Below are 19,553 nucleotides of genomic sequence, written 5' to 3'. Positions count from 1 at the left end.
TAACGAATGATCAAATGCAATACTGCTTTTAGTTTTTCTGGGGCTGTCTTTCGTGTAGCAATTCATACATCTCCTGCTTCCCTAAGGGCAACATTAGTTCATCCTCTAGCTTTACTTCACCACTTACACTAGTGTACTGATATCAAAACAGCAATATTATGAGACTCCTGTCCTCACCCCACTGGCCCTTTGTCCCCTCAAAAATTAGGCTGATGTAAATAGGAGGGAAAGATGCTGACAACAGGGTCCAGGCTGCAAGAGTGGTCCAAAAAATAATAATAATAAAAAGTTACCCTTCTGTCCTCCCACCATGCTTGCTCACACAGGTATTTCTCCCTCCCCCCCACAAAAAAAAAAACAGGGAGAGTGCTGCAGTTATATTAAAGAGCATTAGCTACTTGCTAATTTAAAGGGAAATAAGCAACCAGCCTTACATTCCATTACAGATCAAAATGGTGATAAACATTATGTCTGGATGCTTCCCTTAGTTCTAGGCTTCCCTTAGTACTGGGACATTTTACAAGACTTGCTTTGTTCCCTGAAGCAATATTTCAGTCAGCAGCATTGTTTCAGTGATGAATCCAGGTCAGCCCCTCCCTCACTGCTGTCCTTGAACCTTTCTGTATCAGAATAGCAAACAGAAGAAAAAGCTTCCCATTCCAAGCATCTGTGGTGGACATTGGCCATGGCACCAAGAGAAGTCTGACATTGTTAGACACTCAGTGCCACTTGCATAGCTTGGGGCAGCAATGCTGGATTTCCCCTGAAGTTGTAAGCTGCAGCAGACACGCTAGCATGAAAGAAGCACTTGCCTATCCAGGAGGCCACACGCAAACAAAACATGGTTGTCAAAGGTGGATACAGAGATAGGCTGTGGGAAGGCAGCTCGGCTGTATGAACAAATGGTAAAATGTTAGCAAAACTTACTCAAGTTTCATACAAATACATGTGTTTGCAATAAGCCCACAGGGACCCAGAGTAGCACAAGCAGATGATGTTAGAAACAGGGCATATAGGAAAAACCAGCAACTGTCTCAGGCAGGATTCACTTCAGATCAGTGCATCTACCCACTATTTTAAGAAACAAAACAACCCCATGGGGGGGGGGGGGGGAAGCCAACCAGCCCAAGACACTGGACTTGGGCATACGAAGCCATGTCTGGAGGAGCTCAGAAAAAAATCAAGATGCCAAGCTGAAATAAAATGGGTCATTTGAAGTCACATTAGCCAATTAAATACATTCCTTCCCAGTACAACAGACTGGTTTTAGGCTTTCCACACACTGAACTAGTATATAAAGGAGACTGACAACTCACAGCCAAGTCTATATTGATGCCACAATCTAGATTTTGTAATCCTAGTTGGGGAAGAGTCACTACAAACTGGTTTATAGACAGATGGCAAGCAAGCCCCATTCTTTTTGGAAGACACTTTCTGCTAGTAAATAGTCCAAAGGCTGACAGTAAGTACATTTATGCAGTGAAATAGCTGGACATTTTTGCAGAAAACCTCAGCACATAAATTTAACCTGCTTGATAGTTTACAAAAATAAAGTTCTATCGCACCCTCAGGAGGAATTCGCATTGTACCCACTCTATAAAACAGCAGACCATTGAAATATAGAGGTACAACACAGACCACAAGGTCATCTTCTAGTTCAATCCCCTGCATGGAAGCAGGATGAAGGCCAGGTCTATACTAGATCCAGAAGGTCAGTTTAAGGTATGCCCAGCTATGTAAATAACATCGCTGGAGTTGACATATCTTGAGCTGAGCTTGGCGCCACATCTCCACAGCAGAAGGTCAATGGGAGCAAATGTCCATCTGCTTCCCTTACTCCTCATGAATTGAGGAGTACCAATGTCAATTGGGGGTGCAAGCAGAGTTTGATATAGTGGATCCTTACTAGACCTGCTAAATTGAATGCCAGAAGATTGATCTCCGGCGTGGCAAGTGGAGACATGGCTTAAGTAAACCAAGTCCACCTTTGACATTTATCCAGCCGTTTTTTTTTTAAAAAAAAATCCACAGCTCCCTTAGAAGCCTATTCCACTGTTTTAACTGTCCTTAGTGTTAGGAAGTTGTTCCTAGTATCGAACATCAATCTCCTTTGCTGCAAGTTAATGATATTACTCTTGTCCTAACTTCAGAGACATGGAGCGTAATTGATGACCATCCTCTTTATAACAGCCCTTAGCATATTTGAAGACTGTTATCAAGTTGTCCCACCCACCCCCAAGTCTTTGCTCAAGACTAAACATTCCAGTCTTTTTAAACCCTTTCTTCTGGTTAGGTTTTCTAAACCATTGATAACTTGTTTTTTTCCTCAGGATTCTCCAGTTTAAGCATGGCACCCAAAATTGGCCACAGTTCTCCAGCCAAGGCTATACCAGTGCCAAGTAGAGCAGAATAATTACAGTACCTGACACTCCTGTGAATACAGCCTAGAATATTAGCCTTTTTGTGCAACAGTACCACATTGAACATGAACTAACAATTTGTGATCCTCAAGATCCTTTTCTGTGGTACTTCTGCCTTTCCAGTTATTCCCCATTTTCAAGTTATGCATTTGATATTTCCTTCAGTGAAGTACTTTGAGTCTTGATTAGATTTAATCTTTTTGTGTCTTCAGACCAATTTAAGGCCATTTTGAATTCTAATCCTGCCCTCCAAAATGCTTGTAACCCGTCCCAGCTTGATGTCATCCGCATGTTAAACACACTCCTTGCTTCATTCTCTAAATAATTAAACATTGGCTAGCACTGGACCAAAGACTGAGCCATACAGGACCTTACTAGATATAGCCTCCCACTTTGACTGCAAACTCCTCTTTGAGGATGATTTTTCAGCCAGTTGTGCTCCCATCTGGTAACTTCATCTAGGCCACATTCCCTAGTTTGCTTATGAGACTATCATGTGGGACTGTGTCCCCGTCTTCCATGCACTAGACCAATAACCAAGTCAAAGGAGGAAATCGGATGGACTTCAGGGCGGATTTAAAATGAACATTTTCAAAAAATGAACGTATTATAAACCAGATTTTATTTAAATAACTTTTTAAAAAGGGAAACCTCTTTAAAAGGAATAAAAACTAAGTAGGGGATGAGATCTGCTACTAGTTTTAAAAAGTTTGAAGGCCAGCCTATGTAACTTGGAGAATGTCCAAGAGATTTAAATAAGCAATATATTATTCACTATGATCATTCAATTTGAACATACTAAGTGTACAATCAGAATCTGAAAATATGAAGGTAAATAATTGTTTAAATAAACATGTATAATGATAAATTACGTTCCCAGGTCTCAAAAAAGATATGCCACATCTAGTGTAGAGGCTCTATTTAACTGTAAGTTGACACTTTTAATGGTTACATCAATCCATGAGAATGCATCTTTCTTTACAAGGTAACTTAAATCAACTTTTTTCAGTTTGTACTTAACTCAGTCCACTGTGTTTATTTGGCATTCATTCTTCACAAATCCCTGTTATCTAGTTTTTGTTTACTCTAATAATGATATTTAATCGGTTTATAAACAATTATGATTTTAACATCTGGAACCCTCCCCCACCTGCACAATGTCTGTCAGGTATTTAAGAAGGGTCCACCCACAGGAGACATCACCTTCAATATTGCCAAGGGTATTAAAAATTAGCTCTACATATAAAAAAAAAGTATGCCTGGGTTAAGCTGAAAGACTTCTTGCATTTGGTCTTTATCACCACCTTACATTTTGAGAAATAGAGCAAAACCCTGCTCTCCAATGGTTAACAGAATTTAATTTTGAGATGCAGCCATTGTCGATTTTTCCAAAATGCACGGTAATTTGAACCTATGTATTTGAATGCAGTGTGATGGCTCACCTATGACTCAGCAACTTAAGTCTTCTGGATGCAAGGGCTAATTGAACTGACATTGGCTTTGTAGCAGGAATTTAACATTCAAGATTAGAATGTTAGCAAATAAAAAAATCTAAGTGTAAATAAGTGCTTTCAGTACTGATCAGCCCCACTGCACTGTCTCCCAAAGCTAGATTTAACACATCAGTGCTATGATAATTATATGTTCTGGCACGGAATGCTATGCAGATACTTACAAGATTGTTAAAGCAGATGCATCAGCTATCATTTCAATTTAGTTTAAAAAAAACAGAATCCCTATGATGCAAGAAGTGAATAGGGTTTAAGTTTAGACTTTCCCCACTTTGTCACTTAAAAATAGCATCCTATAGTCTTTGTAAGAGCTAGTTTTTAAAACATATTACATTAGAAAAATGGCCATCCGATGAAGGTTTTCATCCCATAAACAACTTTTTTTTCTTCAATTGCATCCTTCTAATACAGAATAATTTACCAGTCTGAATCACAAGAGTTTATATTCAGGCAAGGTATCGACAGAGTGAAATATCTAACTACCGGCACTTACCTTTGGGGGAAGATGCATTGTACAACTACAAAGAAATTCAAGAACTGGACGTGCTCAGTATGCAAACATAACCAACATAAACCGGTCCAGACATCTGAACAGCAAAGATTTGGATAGTCAGTGAAGGGGTAAGAAACTATTAGAGCCAGATCTACTGTGGTGTTTGAGCATTAAGAATAATTAATGGAAGAGCCATAAAATCACCCATCATTGGTTTATCCTATTTATGAGGGCTGATTAAAACATTCCAGGGCAAACAACAGTGGTTTCATACAGACTTCACTAGGATGATGAAATGCAAAGTGTTACAGGACTAAAATCAGAATCACAGTTACATAAATACAGGACTGTTTCACTAAAGGCTGTATTTCTATCCACTAGCAGTGGAACTCCAAATATGGCAGACATGAATGCTGGAGTGGAACATATCTCCCCACACACACACCCATCATGGCTTCCAAGAATAAAATATCTCACAAATCACGGATAGAACAAACAGCAGTGATGATGCTGGTAAATCAACTGCTAGCTTTGGCCAACTGGCACAGGTGTTAGATAAGAAACAAACTCACAAGCTGGACTTCAGACCAGCTCACCTGTTTGTTGCTATCATTCAAAGTAGATGTTAGAATGTGTTTGTTGTTTAAACTCCATTAAAAACTGGAGAGATGTTGCATACATAGTTTTCAGTGATCTGCACCTTGCTATAAGGTAATAACTTTGTCTATTCTCCTGTAACTAAGTAACCCATCAAACAAGCAGCTTTGTAAAATGCAAATTAATAGGAAAGCGCTAGTTCCTGAGCAGGGAAAACAGACTTTGCACTTCAACCCCACAAAATGACCAAGTGCATTCCTCTTTCCCATCATGACTGAACAGACCTGTGCGTAGAATATCCTGTCTGCTTGGTTCTTGTCAGAAGCAGCAATACATATTTCCAAGAAAAAAAATTAATCTCTGGATGGTTTGAATTCTAACGTGGCAGAACCACCAAATGAGAATCCCACAGTGACTCTGGATAGCCTTGAGTGACTTTTGGTAAACTGACCGATTAATTTCAAAGTTGCTCAGAGATATAGTATACATTGTGGCTGGCCTGTATATATGTGTTTACCTTCTTTTACCTCTCAACCTTCATTCCTTTTTTCTTCTTTAAATCATGAGCGGTTAGCTTACTATGGAACTGGTTACCAACATGGTCTTTGGTGCAAGAACTAGGATGCAACTTGCCCAGGATAAGTGACCATTCTCTTGGGACAGGGTGTAACCTGGATATTTTGTGATTTTGGTTGTACGTAACCATTTATGTGGTCCAGCTTGCCCAAGTGGCAAGATAGAGTGGAGTGTGGCACCATTCTAAGACTGTAAGTGTACTTTGGGAGTTCACATTTGTTACTGGGTTAGTGAAATCTAATTATAGAATTTATCACCCATTGGGATGTCTGCCCCGAGGTTGAAGTGCCCTGAGCCACTTCAGACACTGACAGAAGTGTCAGCCAATCTGCCCTCATCATGAATCACTTCAATAGGATCCTATGAAGCTGGAGTCTCACAAAGTTAAAATTAACCCCATAGGATTGTAAAAGATCTTCAAGAGAAGTCAACCTGCACTACAGAATGCTACTTTGACGCTGTCTAAACATTTTGCCGTTAGATTACCAAAAACACTTAAGACACTAGCACAATGGAATAATTATTTAATCTTGCATATTGCAGCTGCTTCCTTAGGTTTTTCAAGGAAACCTACTCACAAGCCATCTAACAACTCTTTAGATCACTAGAAGGATTCATTTTTTCCCCTCAAAGCACAGCAGCTATTGCTGACTGCTAAGAATATGTATATCCCCTGGTTTAAAAAAAAATGCTTTTCTCTCATCCTTACAAAGTGAACTAAACCAAGTTGATGGGCAAAGTCAGAATAAAAAAATTATCCATATGGAGTTAACATTAGAGTGCTCTGTCAGGATAAGTATCTGGTCAGACACTGGGATATTTTTTTTCTTTTCAAACCTTACTGTATGTCACGTCAACCTGAAAACTGGGCCCTGGAAATCATGGTAGCTATTCCATGTCCTTCAAGCTTAAATATCTGCTGCTTCTGCCTCTCAACATCACTAACAAATCAGAAGCCTATAGACACAAGCCTCCTGAATTTAAACATCCAGCAAGAAGTTTCAAGTTGCTTTTTTGTTACTTGAACTCTTAAAACAGGACTGTCCTTTTAAAAAAAAGAAAAAGAAAAAGAAAAGATGCAGGAAACTCAACATCAGAATAGCATTTAAGGTTGGTCACAAATTTTGAACTCACGAGGATCCCTCTAAATAATTTTACTATAGCCAATAACTTCAAACAACTACATGTAAAAAGGTTTGTCTGATTAGTCTCAGTTATTCCTGTTGTAACAGTCAAAACATTACACTCTGAACATTTAATCCCAGCATACTTTACAGTTCTTACCAGTAACAATTTTATAGGCAACTATCATGGTCTTCATTCCCAGCATTAAGAGATGGTTTTGTTTTCATGCAATACGTTATATCAGTGTTTCTCAAACTGTGCTCTGCGGAGCCCCAGGGCTCCACGAGACATCTCTAGGGGCTCCATGAGGTTGACAAACTGGAAACATCGATAGGTACAACACATACAATCAGTGGACCGCTGGGGCTCTGCATAAATTTTTATGCATGTAAAGGGCTCCGGAGCCCAAAAAGTTTGAGAACCGCTGCTTTATATGGACACTTATTCCCCAAAAGGAAAAACTGACTAACACAGGCACAGCGAGCTTCTGGAAGTTCAAGTGAGGCCCGGAGGATCAGGTAATGTAAATATGAAATGCCCAACCTCGCTATAAAGTAAGTGATAGTACAGGTAGTACCAAGGAAATCTAGTCTCCTCAAAGTTTTATTTTCAAGTGTTTTTTTAAACATCTGCCTTCTCCATACCTTGGATAAGGACATAATTATACTCCAATCATTTTTTTCTGGTGTCACTTAGTACTGTTCAGTGGCTACAATTTTCATCCTGATTTGAACTTCAGTTATCAGTTGGAAGAATTCTAAAATTACTCAGTCCTGAAGTGCTGATTTATCATACAGGAACATTGAGAGAATGAACTGTGTAAAACCTGTAGAGAGATTTTAGTTCATGTGTCAGAAGTTAAATGCCAAGTAATGATCCACCATCCATCCTTTAATCACCTTTGGCAGCAGGACATAGCTGAACATAATTTGAGAACAGTAATTTTAAAATATATTGTTAAACAGAATAAATATTGCAAGATTAAAGTAGCAATAGTATCAGATGGACAAAACTGTAAACAACGCAACAATTTTTGCTACACCAGAGCAATAAAAGAAGCCTAGTAATTTTGGTTTTGACATTTAGTTGTGTGACAAACAAAAATGATCAAGTGCTAGCCATTCACTGCAAACTCAGGACTAATTGTCTTGTCAGAGGAACTAGCAGATGTTCACTGACCAGTCAAACATAATCCAAGAGTTCTGTGGTGTTGCTCAAAATCTCCTTTGGACCAAATCTTGCTTTACTTAGGTAAGTAGTTTCTACTGAAGCATACGATAAGCAGGTAAGGGGAGTAGCTTTTGATCCTATAACAGTTTGAGGAATGCACTTTTTTTAACTGGCTTTTACGTGGTAAGGTCTGAAAAAGTTACACCAAAACAGACCTACATTCAAGAGAGAATTAGGGACATTGATAAATGCTGCAGACATCAGTAGTTTATTGGTATGTTTAGTCAAAACACATTCAAGAATGGAAACTTAAAAGTAAAAATACTTTCCACCTGCAACAATTAACTAGATTCTACTAGCATATAATGCTTAACACATTACAGCAATAAAGATGGTAATCCACTGTCTTTTATACCTACTAAAGCCAAGATGGTATGCCAACTTTGTTGAAATAGGATTGTAATGATAGAATACTACCACCATCCACAGATCAGCAACTAACAGTAATGACCAATGAATCCGTTACTTTGCTTTAAGAGGTACATTTACTGAAAGAGGGACAAGAACATTAAGAATCCACAGTACAGTAGGTGAACAATCACCATGTAAACTTCTGGGTATGATGTTCCATTATCTTTATTTTATGGCATTGAAACAAGAAGCAAGCCAGAAAGCTGAATGGCTCTGTAGCTCTTCTAATGGTCAGTTACACTTTTTGGTGACCTTCTCCCAAGTGCCATTTGCCATAACAATTTAGAAGATGGCAGGGCAATAGCACAGCATTAACATTTTTAAAAGCTACATGAACACTGGTGGCAAACTGCTTACAGAAGACAGCAGTTTGACTAAAAGCTTCGATTTTAAGTCAAGTCATGTTTTGTGGTGAGGAGTTCAAGTAATATGTTTCCAGGTAACATCTGAAAATGCAAGAGTAACAAACTAAAATATAAAAATGGAAACTGAGAAACGTGTCCCAGAAAAAACGTATGGAAATAGTGCAAGACTTACCATCAAACATGGAAGACCTCAAGTTTTTGGGAAAAAACAGTCAGATGCAATCTTGCTTTGCCTAATACATCAGAAACAAACATGTGCAACATCTTCCAGCTTACTAGAAAACCATAAACGGTTGCACAATCCAGAAACAAATGGCTATTATGCCATATTTGCTACTAGTTGCAATATAATGAGGTCTTCCATGCTTAGAAGCAGCTTTTAAGTGGTCACACTTTCACCCCCTCCTTCCTGAAGCATCAGAGCTTGGTGCTTGCCGAACTCTCCAGCACTGAGTTAGATAGTATTGTTTGCTACATTTGCCGTTTACTGGAGCACGAATCTAGGCACACAGTAATCCGGAAATCGCAAACCTCTCACAATGAAAGAATCTACAAGTAAAAATACATAAAAAGGATGTCTCCCCCCGCCCTTAAGATCAGAGTCTGATGGAAGTCGACATCACTTCAGAGATTTGTGCAAAATGAGTAAGTTCAAAAAACTGGAAAATGCAAATACTTAGAGCTGCTTTTCTGTTCTCTGAAAATTGCAGTATCGTTATTTAACAAGCTTACCCTTGATCTACAGAGCTGAGCCTACTTTAGAAATTGGCAAAGCGTACCAAGTTTGTAGCAGATTTTTGAAGTGTCACTGAAATTTCACCTTCATATTCCTAAAAATTTTACATTTGATAGAGAAAAGACAATCTGGAGACTACTCAGTTGCCTTCTCCCTCCCTTTCCCTTCTCTACAAAAAGCCGTATAAAATTAACTGAAGAGCAAGGTGAGTGATATTCTAGCAACTTTTACTGATTTAAGGATACTGCAATTTTTAATACCACTTTTCAATGATTTCCTTTAAACATTTTGCAGCTGTTTGGCTTCGCAGCACAGCAATTCATACACTATACTGTACAAAATCACCAGCAAGACTGGAATGATGTATTAATAGAAGGCACCATCATGCTTATTACATTACCAGAGAACTCAAATACAGTAAAGACAATTCACTGTACAACGCTTAAAGAAGGGGAAAGGGCAGGAGAGGAGTGTGTTGAGCAGCCAGCCATCCCTGTATTGAAGAGGGGCAAGTAGAAAAATCTTAGATATGAGCTATCAAACTTGTTTTGTACTCAGGACCATAACTTTGAAGTTCTGGACTGTGTTTCGTTTACCACTAAATGGTTTCCTTCTGGAATATACTTGTAGTCTTGTTAAGGTTTGTGTGTGTACATATTGGTCACAGCAAACAGATCAGAAGCCTGCAACATTTCACAAGCTATTCTGTCTGAAAAAGAGGATGGATTTTTTTTCCTGATGCCTCTTGTAGATGTCAATGTAAATGAGTTTAGAGTACCCATTAGTGCATTTTGATGAGTGCATAAACACAAGTTAGTTGTTTTGAACCAAGTGTTCTAAAAGAAAAAAAAGGCAAGCTTCTCCAATTGCACAGATTGCACCAATTGCGTTTCCAACAGTAATAAGCAGAAACAGTAACACTTACACAAAATGTGCAGCAGAGGGTTTTTGACTGAAAGGACCTGAATTCAATTGGGCATGTCCTTTAGTCCACTTTTGTTGCAGATAGTTTTATGGTCATTTCTCTGTCCTTAATTCTCCAAGTCTAAATTTATAAATTAACAGTGTAACTCCTGTTGTGAAATTTGGGAAAGCATGTCCACCTCAATTTAACTGGTAACCAAAGGATGCTTTTCACATCAAAGAAATGATCAAAAAGGCTGTGTCACATTCCAAAGCCAAAAAAATTAACAAGAATGCAAACACGACGAATAATGTACCACTGCCGAGACTGTCTGCCAACAGTGGAAGATTTCAACGGCGTTGTCCTGTGAAACGGCCTTCCATTTGCCCAGTGCCTCTTCCAGAGCCGAGTTTCTGTGCCATGCCACCCCGGGGAGGAGGTCCTCTTCCATCACGGTCCCGCATCATTCCACCACCCACTAGTCCACGGGGACCCCCGGGCCCTCTATCATTGCGCCGAATATCCCTACGATCATCACCACCGCCTCGGGTCTCTCTTTCACGGGCAGCTCTTGTTTTTTTCTCTTCTACATTCAAGCGCACTTCTCCTCGAAACATAATGGGCTTAAGAAGGGGGAAATGTTTACAAGGCAAAGTTAGTTACCATTTCATGAAATCCCAGCTATTTAAAACACATGGAATCAGTAATTCCTACACCGCCCTGACATTAGCAGTGCAGTTGCACAGAGTTTAAAACCAAATTTCACATTCGGACTTGTGACTTCTAACCCAACATATCTGTAGAGACCCTAGCATGCTTTGCAATATATTAGTAAGCTACTTTGATTAGGCAAGGAATTTAAAAGCTCTGGGAAAACTTGCCATCCCTAAAGGAAGCGGAAATATAATGAACCTGGAAGTTACGTAATTTCCTCTCCTCCCCCCTTCCAGCACTTCAGGTCAAGTTCAGCTTGCTCCCTTGGTAAGGTCTAGACTACAGCTATGAGTTAGTGATGAAAGAAGAGCTGACCAAAAACCTGTAATTCAGTTTTTAAACTTACAAACATGCATCAGGACATAGCAACTTCTAAAAATAAGAACTGAAGTGAGAAACAAGAACAGGCTACCAACAAAATATAAAACGTTCCATGAAATTAAAGTTTTTCTAAGAACTGGTCCTCAGATCACTGATAAGGGGTTTTGAACTCCGGTGAAGTGCAGAACTAGAGGTAGTATATAATTAAACAATGCAGGTGCTAATGGTTCTTGATGTCTGTGTAGAATCTGGTGTTGGTCATCTTCCTTTCCAAGTGCAAACTAATGGTTCTTATCAGCCTCTTGTAACTATTTAGTCTTTAAGGTGTTACTAGACTATTTGTTATTTTTTAAATTTTTCTGGTTACAGACTAACTCCGCTATCCCTCTGAAGTTTATCTACTCACTCTCTTTTTTTCTTCCTCCCCTCCATTTTTTTCCCCTTCTCCTCCCCTTAACCCTTCATTTATTCTTGGATCTGGACTTCCAACACTCCTGTCATCTGAAGAAGTGGGTTGTGCCCACGAAAGCTCATGATACCAGCTACATGTTTTGTTAGTCTTTAAAGTACTACCAGACTATTTGTTGTTTAAGTTTTTCCTGTTAGACTAACTTGACTACCCCTCTGAAGCTTTTATATCATTCATGTTTTAGTGGCATCACCTTCCCTCATTATGACAAGTGTGTAACTACTACATGCCCAAACTTACTTTTGCAACTAAGATTCTCTGAACTGGCTCAGAATCATCAAATACCACAAAGCCAAAGTTTGGTAGTTTTCCTCCAACTCCTTTGGTATTAATGCGAAGTTCCACCACATTTCCAAAGCCTGTGAAAGCACAATACAAATACAAGTTATTCAAACTTTAATATATTGTGGGTCCAGCAAGAAGCCTTTTTGTTTTAGTTATTCCCAAAAATCTTTTGTAATGCTCAAGTTTGTTACTCTGTTTATAAAACATTAACATAAGCTATGTTCAGTTGTTGAAGCTGTATTTCCTTCCTTTAGACCCAGCAGATGAATTTCAAACTATTTAGAAGCCCATCACTTACTCATAAAGAATTCTTTCAGTTCATTCTCATCAATATCATGTGGCAAGTTGCCAACAAAGAGCTGATGACTGTCCGGGTAACGAATTATTCGGCGATTATCCGATTCATTCTGCTCCATATCCCCTCGACCTGTGTCAATTCAAAACACAAGCAGTTTTAGGATTTGTATTGAACAACTTATAAGAAATACATCTAGCAACAAACACACTCATCTGTTTTCAATCCATTCATTTGAGCCATTTCGTCACCCTGGGTCTATCTTCTGCTGGGGAAGGCATGCTTACTTAGTGCCTTTAGAATTGAATCTTCCCCAATGGGGATATCAAAAGTTTATGGTTTTCTTCAGATACAAATCATATCACTCAGCTATTTGCTTTCCAAGAGAAACACGTCCACCAAATATACCTAACTTTTCACATATGCTTTTAATCTTCATGGACAGTGCTGAAACAACAGCTGCAGAGACTTACTTGAAGGCCCTCCAGCACTGGCAGTATCCATGCAAGCTTCCCCATCAGTGAATCTCTATCTCAGACTTTCTGATAATTAAGTTTCTCGAGGTTATCTACATGCTCATGGGAAATTTGGCCTCTCTGCTAACATTACCATCCATTATCTCCTTTGTCCATACCACCAGAACAGCAACAGCTATCCACTGGGAGCAGAGATCCAACTAGTTTCATACATTAAAACAAAAACTTTAAAAAAACTTCATGGCTACGACGACTATTTTTGAAACACTCCCATTGAGAGCAGCAGTCAACACGGTTCACCACCAGTTTTTTAGATGAATGTGCATCTCATTGTACCACAGCAGCACAGAACATGTAACCTATGGTAAAAACTGTTCACTTCTTCCCCAAAATTCAAAATAGTACAAGGAAAAATATATTAAGCAACAGCCTACTCTGAACACCCATAAGAGTTTCTTGGAATCAATGAGGGAAAGTTTATGATGCTTCATATTATTTTTGAGTCTCAAAGTCACCACCTGACCCCAGTTTAAAACTTAGCCCTTTCATACCATTTCTAGTAAATGTCCAAATAAACGGAAAAGCTAACAATTATTGTCTATTTACAGCTATTTCTTCTAGCCCTCCTCTTTCAAAGGATGAGAACAGCTTTGAAAGCTAAATGCTTTGGTTACCGACTAGCAGTAGCAACACTGCCATAGTTACTCCTCTTCAGCCCAACTATAATCTGTATTAATTTATGGCTGCAAGACTTCATTCACACAGACAATCAACCACAAACACTCATTAATATTTGCCTACTGAGCTATAGAAAAGATAGGACCAACAATGATGGTATTCCCATTCTACGATAATGATTTGAATGCATTTCTTACTACAGGCAGTCCCCGGGTTACGTACAAGATAGGGACTGTAGGTTTGTTCTTAAGTTGAATCTGTATGTAAGTCGGAACTGGCATCCAGATTCAGCTGCTGCTGAAACTGACCAGCGGCTGACTACAGGAAGCCCGAGGCAGAGTTGCTCTGCCCCGGGCTTCCTGGAATCAGCCTCTGATCAGTTTCAACAGGCTGAATCTGGACGCCAGTTCCAACTTACATACAGATTCAACTTAAGAACCCCAGGCGTCCCCAAGTCAGCTGCTGCTGAAACTGATCAGCAGCTGATTCCAGGAAGCCCAGGGCACAGCAACTCTGCCTCGGGCTTCCTGTAGTCAGCGCTGGTCAGTTTCAGCAGCAGCTGACTTGGGGACGCCTGGGGCAGAGCAGGCCAGGGAGACGGGGAGCAAACCCCGTTCGTAACTGCAGATCCGACATAAGTCAGATCCGCGTAACTCGGGGACTGCCTGTATCTCCATGAATGCAATATAATTAGGATGGTCAAGTGATTAAAAAAATTAATCAAATCATTAATCACACCGATACTCAGTCCTGCTTCTTGTTTAGCCAGCCAAACAAGTCAGTTTATATTTACTAGAAATAATACCATCCCACTTCTGTTCTCACTTTCAGATGACATTGTAAACAACATGTTCAAATGGCATTTCTGTGGCCATCATCATAAGATATATCCGTGCCAAATGCAGTAAAAATTTATGGGTTCCTTCATGCTTCAGCCACCGTTCCAGAGGACGTGTCCATGCTGATGATGGGTTCTACTCAATAATCCAGAACAGTGCAGACCGAAGCATGTCCATTTTCATCATGAATCAGCAGAAAGCGGATTTCCTTTTTTGGTGGTTCACATTCTGTAGTTTCCACATTAGTGTTTCTCTTTCAAGACTTCTAAAAGCATGCTCTACATCTCTTCCCTCATATTTTGGAAGGCACCTCAGATTTGTAAACCGTGGGTTGAGTGCTAGAGCTATCTTTAGAAATCTCATAGTGATACCTTCTCTGTGTTCTCAAATCAGCAGTGAAAGAGTTCTTAAAACAAACCCTAACTGCAAGTTAACATACATCTAAAATTGTGTGTAGCTTGGCTTAGTGTATCCCCATCAGACTTAGATGATATAGACAGCTCAAAGATGGATGCCTTATGAACAGTGCTGATTAAGAGTTGACTGGGATGCAATAGTAAGACTGTTTCTGTTATAAACTGACAGAAGGAAACGAGGCAGCAAAAACAGAGCAGTATTTGAGGGGAAACAACCATCAACTAGGTCCAGAGATAAGCTATAATAGAATGAATGACATTTGTCATTTGATAACACACAAGCAAAGGGATTTTGTTCAGGAAGGAGAAACATTCACTCTGCTCAACATATACTAGAAAAACAAAAGACAGGACTATGCAGCACTTTAAAGACTAACAGGATGGTTTATTAGGACATGAGCTTTTGTGGGCCAGACCCACTCCACTTCCTCGTCACCTAATAAACCATCTTGTTAGTCTTTAAAGTGCTGCATAGTCCTGTCTTGTTTCAGCAAGACCAGACTAACATGGCTACATCTCTATTACCATATATTAGAGGACATTCAAAATTAAGAAGCAATCAACTCTTAGCCTCAAGAGTTTTTGAACAAGCGTTTAGCAATCTGAAGAAGTTCCTTGATGCATTATAGAAGCAACTAATTCAAGAACTGTATTAAAAAAATCCTTTTTAACACACACACACACACACACACACACCACCCCCCCAAAGAGAGGCATCTTGTTTGATGCCCTGCTTCTAGTATTGGCATGTGCCTGATCTTTAGGAAAGCAAAAATTCTTTATTCTCTGCAACTAGGGGCAGAGGAATGTAGACTTTCCCAGGCCCTGTTCAGTGATCAGCTGCTTTGAGGCAGTGATCACTAAACAGGGCTCAGGAAGGCCTACATTCCTCCACCCCTACTTACAGAGGATAAAGGATTTTCGCTTTCCTAAAAGTCAGGTACATGCCAATACCAGAAGCAGGGCATCAAACATGATGGACCAAAGGTCTGTTTGGTATAGGATTTCCTGTACCAACCAGCCATAGCAAGAATCCTTTCAATTCTAAAGGTAACAGATACATAGGTTCTCATCTTTGCACATGGAACTAAAGTTTACCTGGCCTCGGTCCCCTTGGAGGAAAACCCGGTCTCTCCCTTGGACGCTGCTCACGCACTCGGGTTGGCTGAGACTGGGCTTCAGGCTTAGTTTCAACTCTTGGCTGAAAGAAGAACACACACACTATTAAACAGCCCATACAAAATGAAAGCTGAAATAAAAACAATGCTCACATCACTAGCATGCATAGCAACAACTCTGGATGATTCAGATCCCTGTGATTAGTGTTTGGGAATACATGGACATTTTCTACAAGTTCCTCTGTACCAATCCAGGACTGCAGGGCTTGCTCTGCCAGCCGGTAGAGCACACAAACCTCTCAGAATCAGGACTAAGATTTCTCCTGCTAATCTTATTCTGCCCAACGGCATGGCTAGAGGGAGTTATCTGCAATTGACCATGCATAGAACTGAGACCCAAACAGATCCATAATTTTAAGTATGAACAGGTGCCCAAAACTGGTACAAAGAAATAGGCAGAAACCAAATGAAAACCAGAAATGTCTGCAACATTTCCTGTGCCAACCTTGGACTGCACAAACTAGACCCAGATTAATATATATGGGAGAAACCATTACAATTACTGTCTGCCTGGAGGATTCTTCTTGCAGAATGCACATCAACTACAGATAAGCCACATCGTAACATTAAAAGAAAGCAAGTTTCCAAATCTTTAAATACAATCTTTTCCCACAAGATGATCTAAGAGAAACTACCTTAGGTAAATATTCTTACAGTACAGAAGTTAGACATCTTCCTTTTCTCTCTATGCCAAGCTTGCCGTCCATATGGGAGCACACAGAAATCGCCCCACTATCCATAAAAACTTCACACCTTCAGCCTTTAAAAAACATGCAAATTTTTTTTAGCTTCTGCATATAACTGCCTTCAAGAAAGTGGTAGGAAGCCACAGAACAAGAAAGCAAGCTAGGTGACTTCATTTACAAGCATTCAATTCACTTGTACTAGACAAACAAATATCAGTCTCTCAAAGATGCACTCGCAGCCTGAACTTGCAAAAGGGGTGTTACACTAAAAGAATGGTGATAGGCACCATAACATACTGGTTCAAAAGCAAGTGACATTAAGGAGATTTCACCCTCTTCCCACCACTTCGCCTTTGGTAACTCCAACTCTTGACACTAGGTGACTTAACCCCAATATTTGGGTTCAGGCAAGACTTTTCTGGGAGAGATCACGTGTTAGGTGCCCAAATATTACACTGAAGACTAACTTATCACCCATTTTACCATTGAAGCGGTACTCTACCAGCCACTTTCTCTCCAACATTTCTGGACTAAAGCATTTTAATTATGAGAATTACATAAAATTAAATAGACTACCCCACTGAAACTAACTTTAAAAATGAGCAGTCCTGTGGCACATTAGGGACAACCTATATATTAGTATCATGAGCTTTTGCAGGCAAAACTCTTGTTATAAAATTAAATAAAAGCTTGCCTAACTATAAGGCTGGCATCTGCTTTTGTAGCAGCTCCTCCTGGGCTACAACAGCACCACTATGAAATTATTTTCTTGAAGTTTTAATGTGTAAGAAGTTATATGCACAAAAGTAGCTCATTATCTTTCTAGCTCCCTATTATAGGATATTTATTGCTATCTCAGATTTTTCTTTCCCGAATTCAGCAAGCTACCCTGCCCTCAGGAAAACTTACATGAGAAACAGACAGTCTTTACCTGCTAAATCATGCAATCTCAAATACCTTCTCAACAAGTAGGGCATCTCTGCTCAAAGCAATAGCGGGCTAGCCTTACCAGACAGCAGTGTGTGGTTTATAATAAGTAGGCCAGAAAGAAACTATCAGCCTTTCAGTACAAGACATACAGACTGCCTCACTTTTGTAACACTGGAGAAGGAATGCACTACTGGTAGCTAACATCTGGCCAAATTGCAAGAGAGATTAGTAGTGTCCTGGCAACTGAGAACTGCTGGAAAGCACATGAACTACACTGGAAGCCAGAGAAAAATATTTTTACAGTGTGCCTGACAGAGGGAATACATTCCTCTCTCCTTGGAAACGTAAAATTATCAGCAAATAATTTGTTTCTGGTCATGTCCATTAAACAGTTATAAGGCAGTAGTTTTTTCAGCCTATGATCATAGACTCCATAGAAGATGAAATGCCTCTAGTGTCCCAGAATCCACAAGAAACAAAATGGCAACCAAACAGGGCCTGATGACGACGACAACTAAATGTCTGCTACTGTGATGGTCATCTTACTTGAATTCCAAAGACAAATAAAGCACAAGAAGCTAGCCCACAAGATTTATTTGCCCTCAAAATTTTAACGTGTCATGTATTGAAGACAAACATTCCCCAAAGTGGACCACACCTATGGGAAAACAGAATGGATCTGCATTGGAAGACTTCTGACTCATGGTTTAAGGTCTTTTATAGAGGATGAGATGCCTGCCACACTGTTACTGCAAAAGGAAAAAAGGTGGATGGACACAGATCAGAATCTCGGCTGGCTACAACACTGTCTCTATGCTGACTTTCTCCAATCACTCACCTTGATTCTTACTAGTACACAACAAGGAAAACTAAGCCAAACAGAGGCTTAGACATCTAATATCGATCCAGGATGTCCCCCGTGGTAATGTGGATTTAGGATATTCGCTGAGCTGGCCACCTAATAATTCCTAAACTCAGAAGAACCAACCATTTTTTTCAGAAACCTTCCAGACGAAAATATTCACTCATCTGCCTCGAAAGGTTATTATTCTCTGCATCCTTATTATACTCAGAAAAATCTCATCCAAATTTGTCCTGAAGAGGAAGAAGCCCTGTTACAGTTCAAAAAGCTTTTAAGTTTGTTTCTGGAAACATGAAGGCAACAACACTGTCACCAAAAGCAGCGCTAGTTTGAACAAACAATTTCTGAATTAAATATAAAATTACTGACTACTTAATCCCTTTTCCTTGATAGGTAAGCATTGCTTCAACTCAAATGAAAGGTGAGACTACGTTTAAGGTCTCTTCTTGGCAGTGAAGACAAGATGTGGTTTTTACCACCGTGTAATACATGACAGCTAGCCCAAGGGGAAAACAAAACTACAATGAAGACTTGGTGGTTCAGCTTCACCATAAATAAAACTAGGCACCATCAACCATACACAGGGTATAATGCCACGCCTTCTGTGTGGTTTTTACCTGGAGATAGCTCATGTGCGTTAGTTACGCTGAGGTGAAAAACACACCCTCTCTCAACAGTGAGCATGAATCCTAGGTTATCCCCTATGCTATATTCAGAAATAAAGCGAATATCTAAGGAGGAAAGGAAAATAAGTGCCTGGGTACTACAGGCTGAATATTACCAGCCGCATACCAGCAGACGGTCTCAAAACTAATTAGTCGAAATCTAAAATGGTACTTATTAATTGCTGCTTATTTAAAGAGATGGAGTTCTAATAGGTGCTTTGTGTGAAAGTTAAGAGTTCCCCCCACATTCACTATTTTGTGGGGCTTGTAAGTCTAAGAACAACTCTGCTTGCATAAACAAGAGTACTTGTGATGTTAACTGCCTGAAACAAGATAGGGAAAAGGAAGTGCTGCTGCTTGTAAATGCCCCT

The 19,553-nt window shown here is 39.6% G+C and overlaps 1 protein-coding gene across 3 annotated transcripts in view; it reads right to left on the bottom strand.

Moving 5' to 3' along the window:
- Positions 1–8,139: 8,139 nt before the first annotated feature.
- G3BP2 (G3BP stress granule assembly factor 2) overlaps positions 8,140–19,553 on the bottom strand; it is a 47,954-nt gene continuing 36,540 nt past the window's right edge. For all 3 annotated transcript variants that reach the window (XM_075929353.1, XM_075929354.1, XM_075929355.1), the window contains 4 exons: positions 15,960–16,062; positions 12,456–12,584; positions 12,113–12,231; positions 8,140–10,991 (listed from right to left, as the gene is read on the bottom strand). In XM_075929353.1, coding sequence (XP_075785468.1) covers positions 10,719–10,991; positions 12,113–12,231; positions 12,456–12,584; positions 15,960–16,062 — 624 coding nt within the window. In that variant the 3' untranslated portion in view covers positions 8,140–10,718. The remainder of the gene's footprint in view (positions 10,992–12,112; positions 12,232–12,455; positions 12,585–15,959; positions 16,063–19,553) is intronic.

This window comes from Pelodiscus sinensis, chromosome 5 (genome assembly GCF_049634645.1).
Source record: "Pelodiscus sinensis isolate JC-2024 chromosome 5, ASM4963464v1, whole genome shotgun sequence".
Lineage (NCBI taxonomy): Eukaryota > Metazoa > Chordata > Testudines > Trionychidae > Pelodiscus > Pelodiscus sinensis.
The sequence above is the reverse complement of the archived record's forward strand: the minus strand, read 5'-3'. Positions and strand labels throughout refer to the sequence as shown.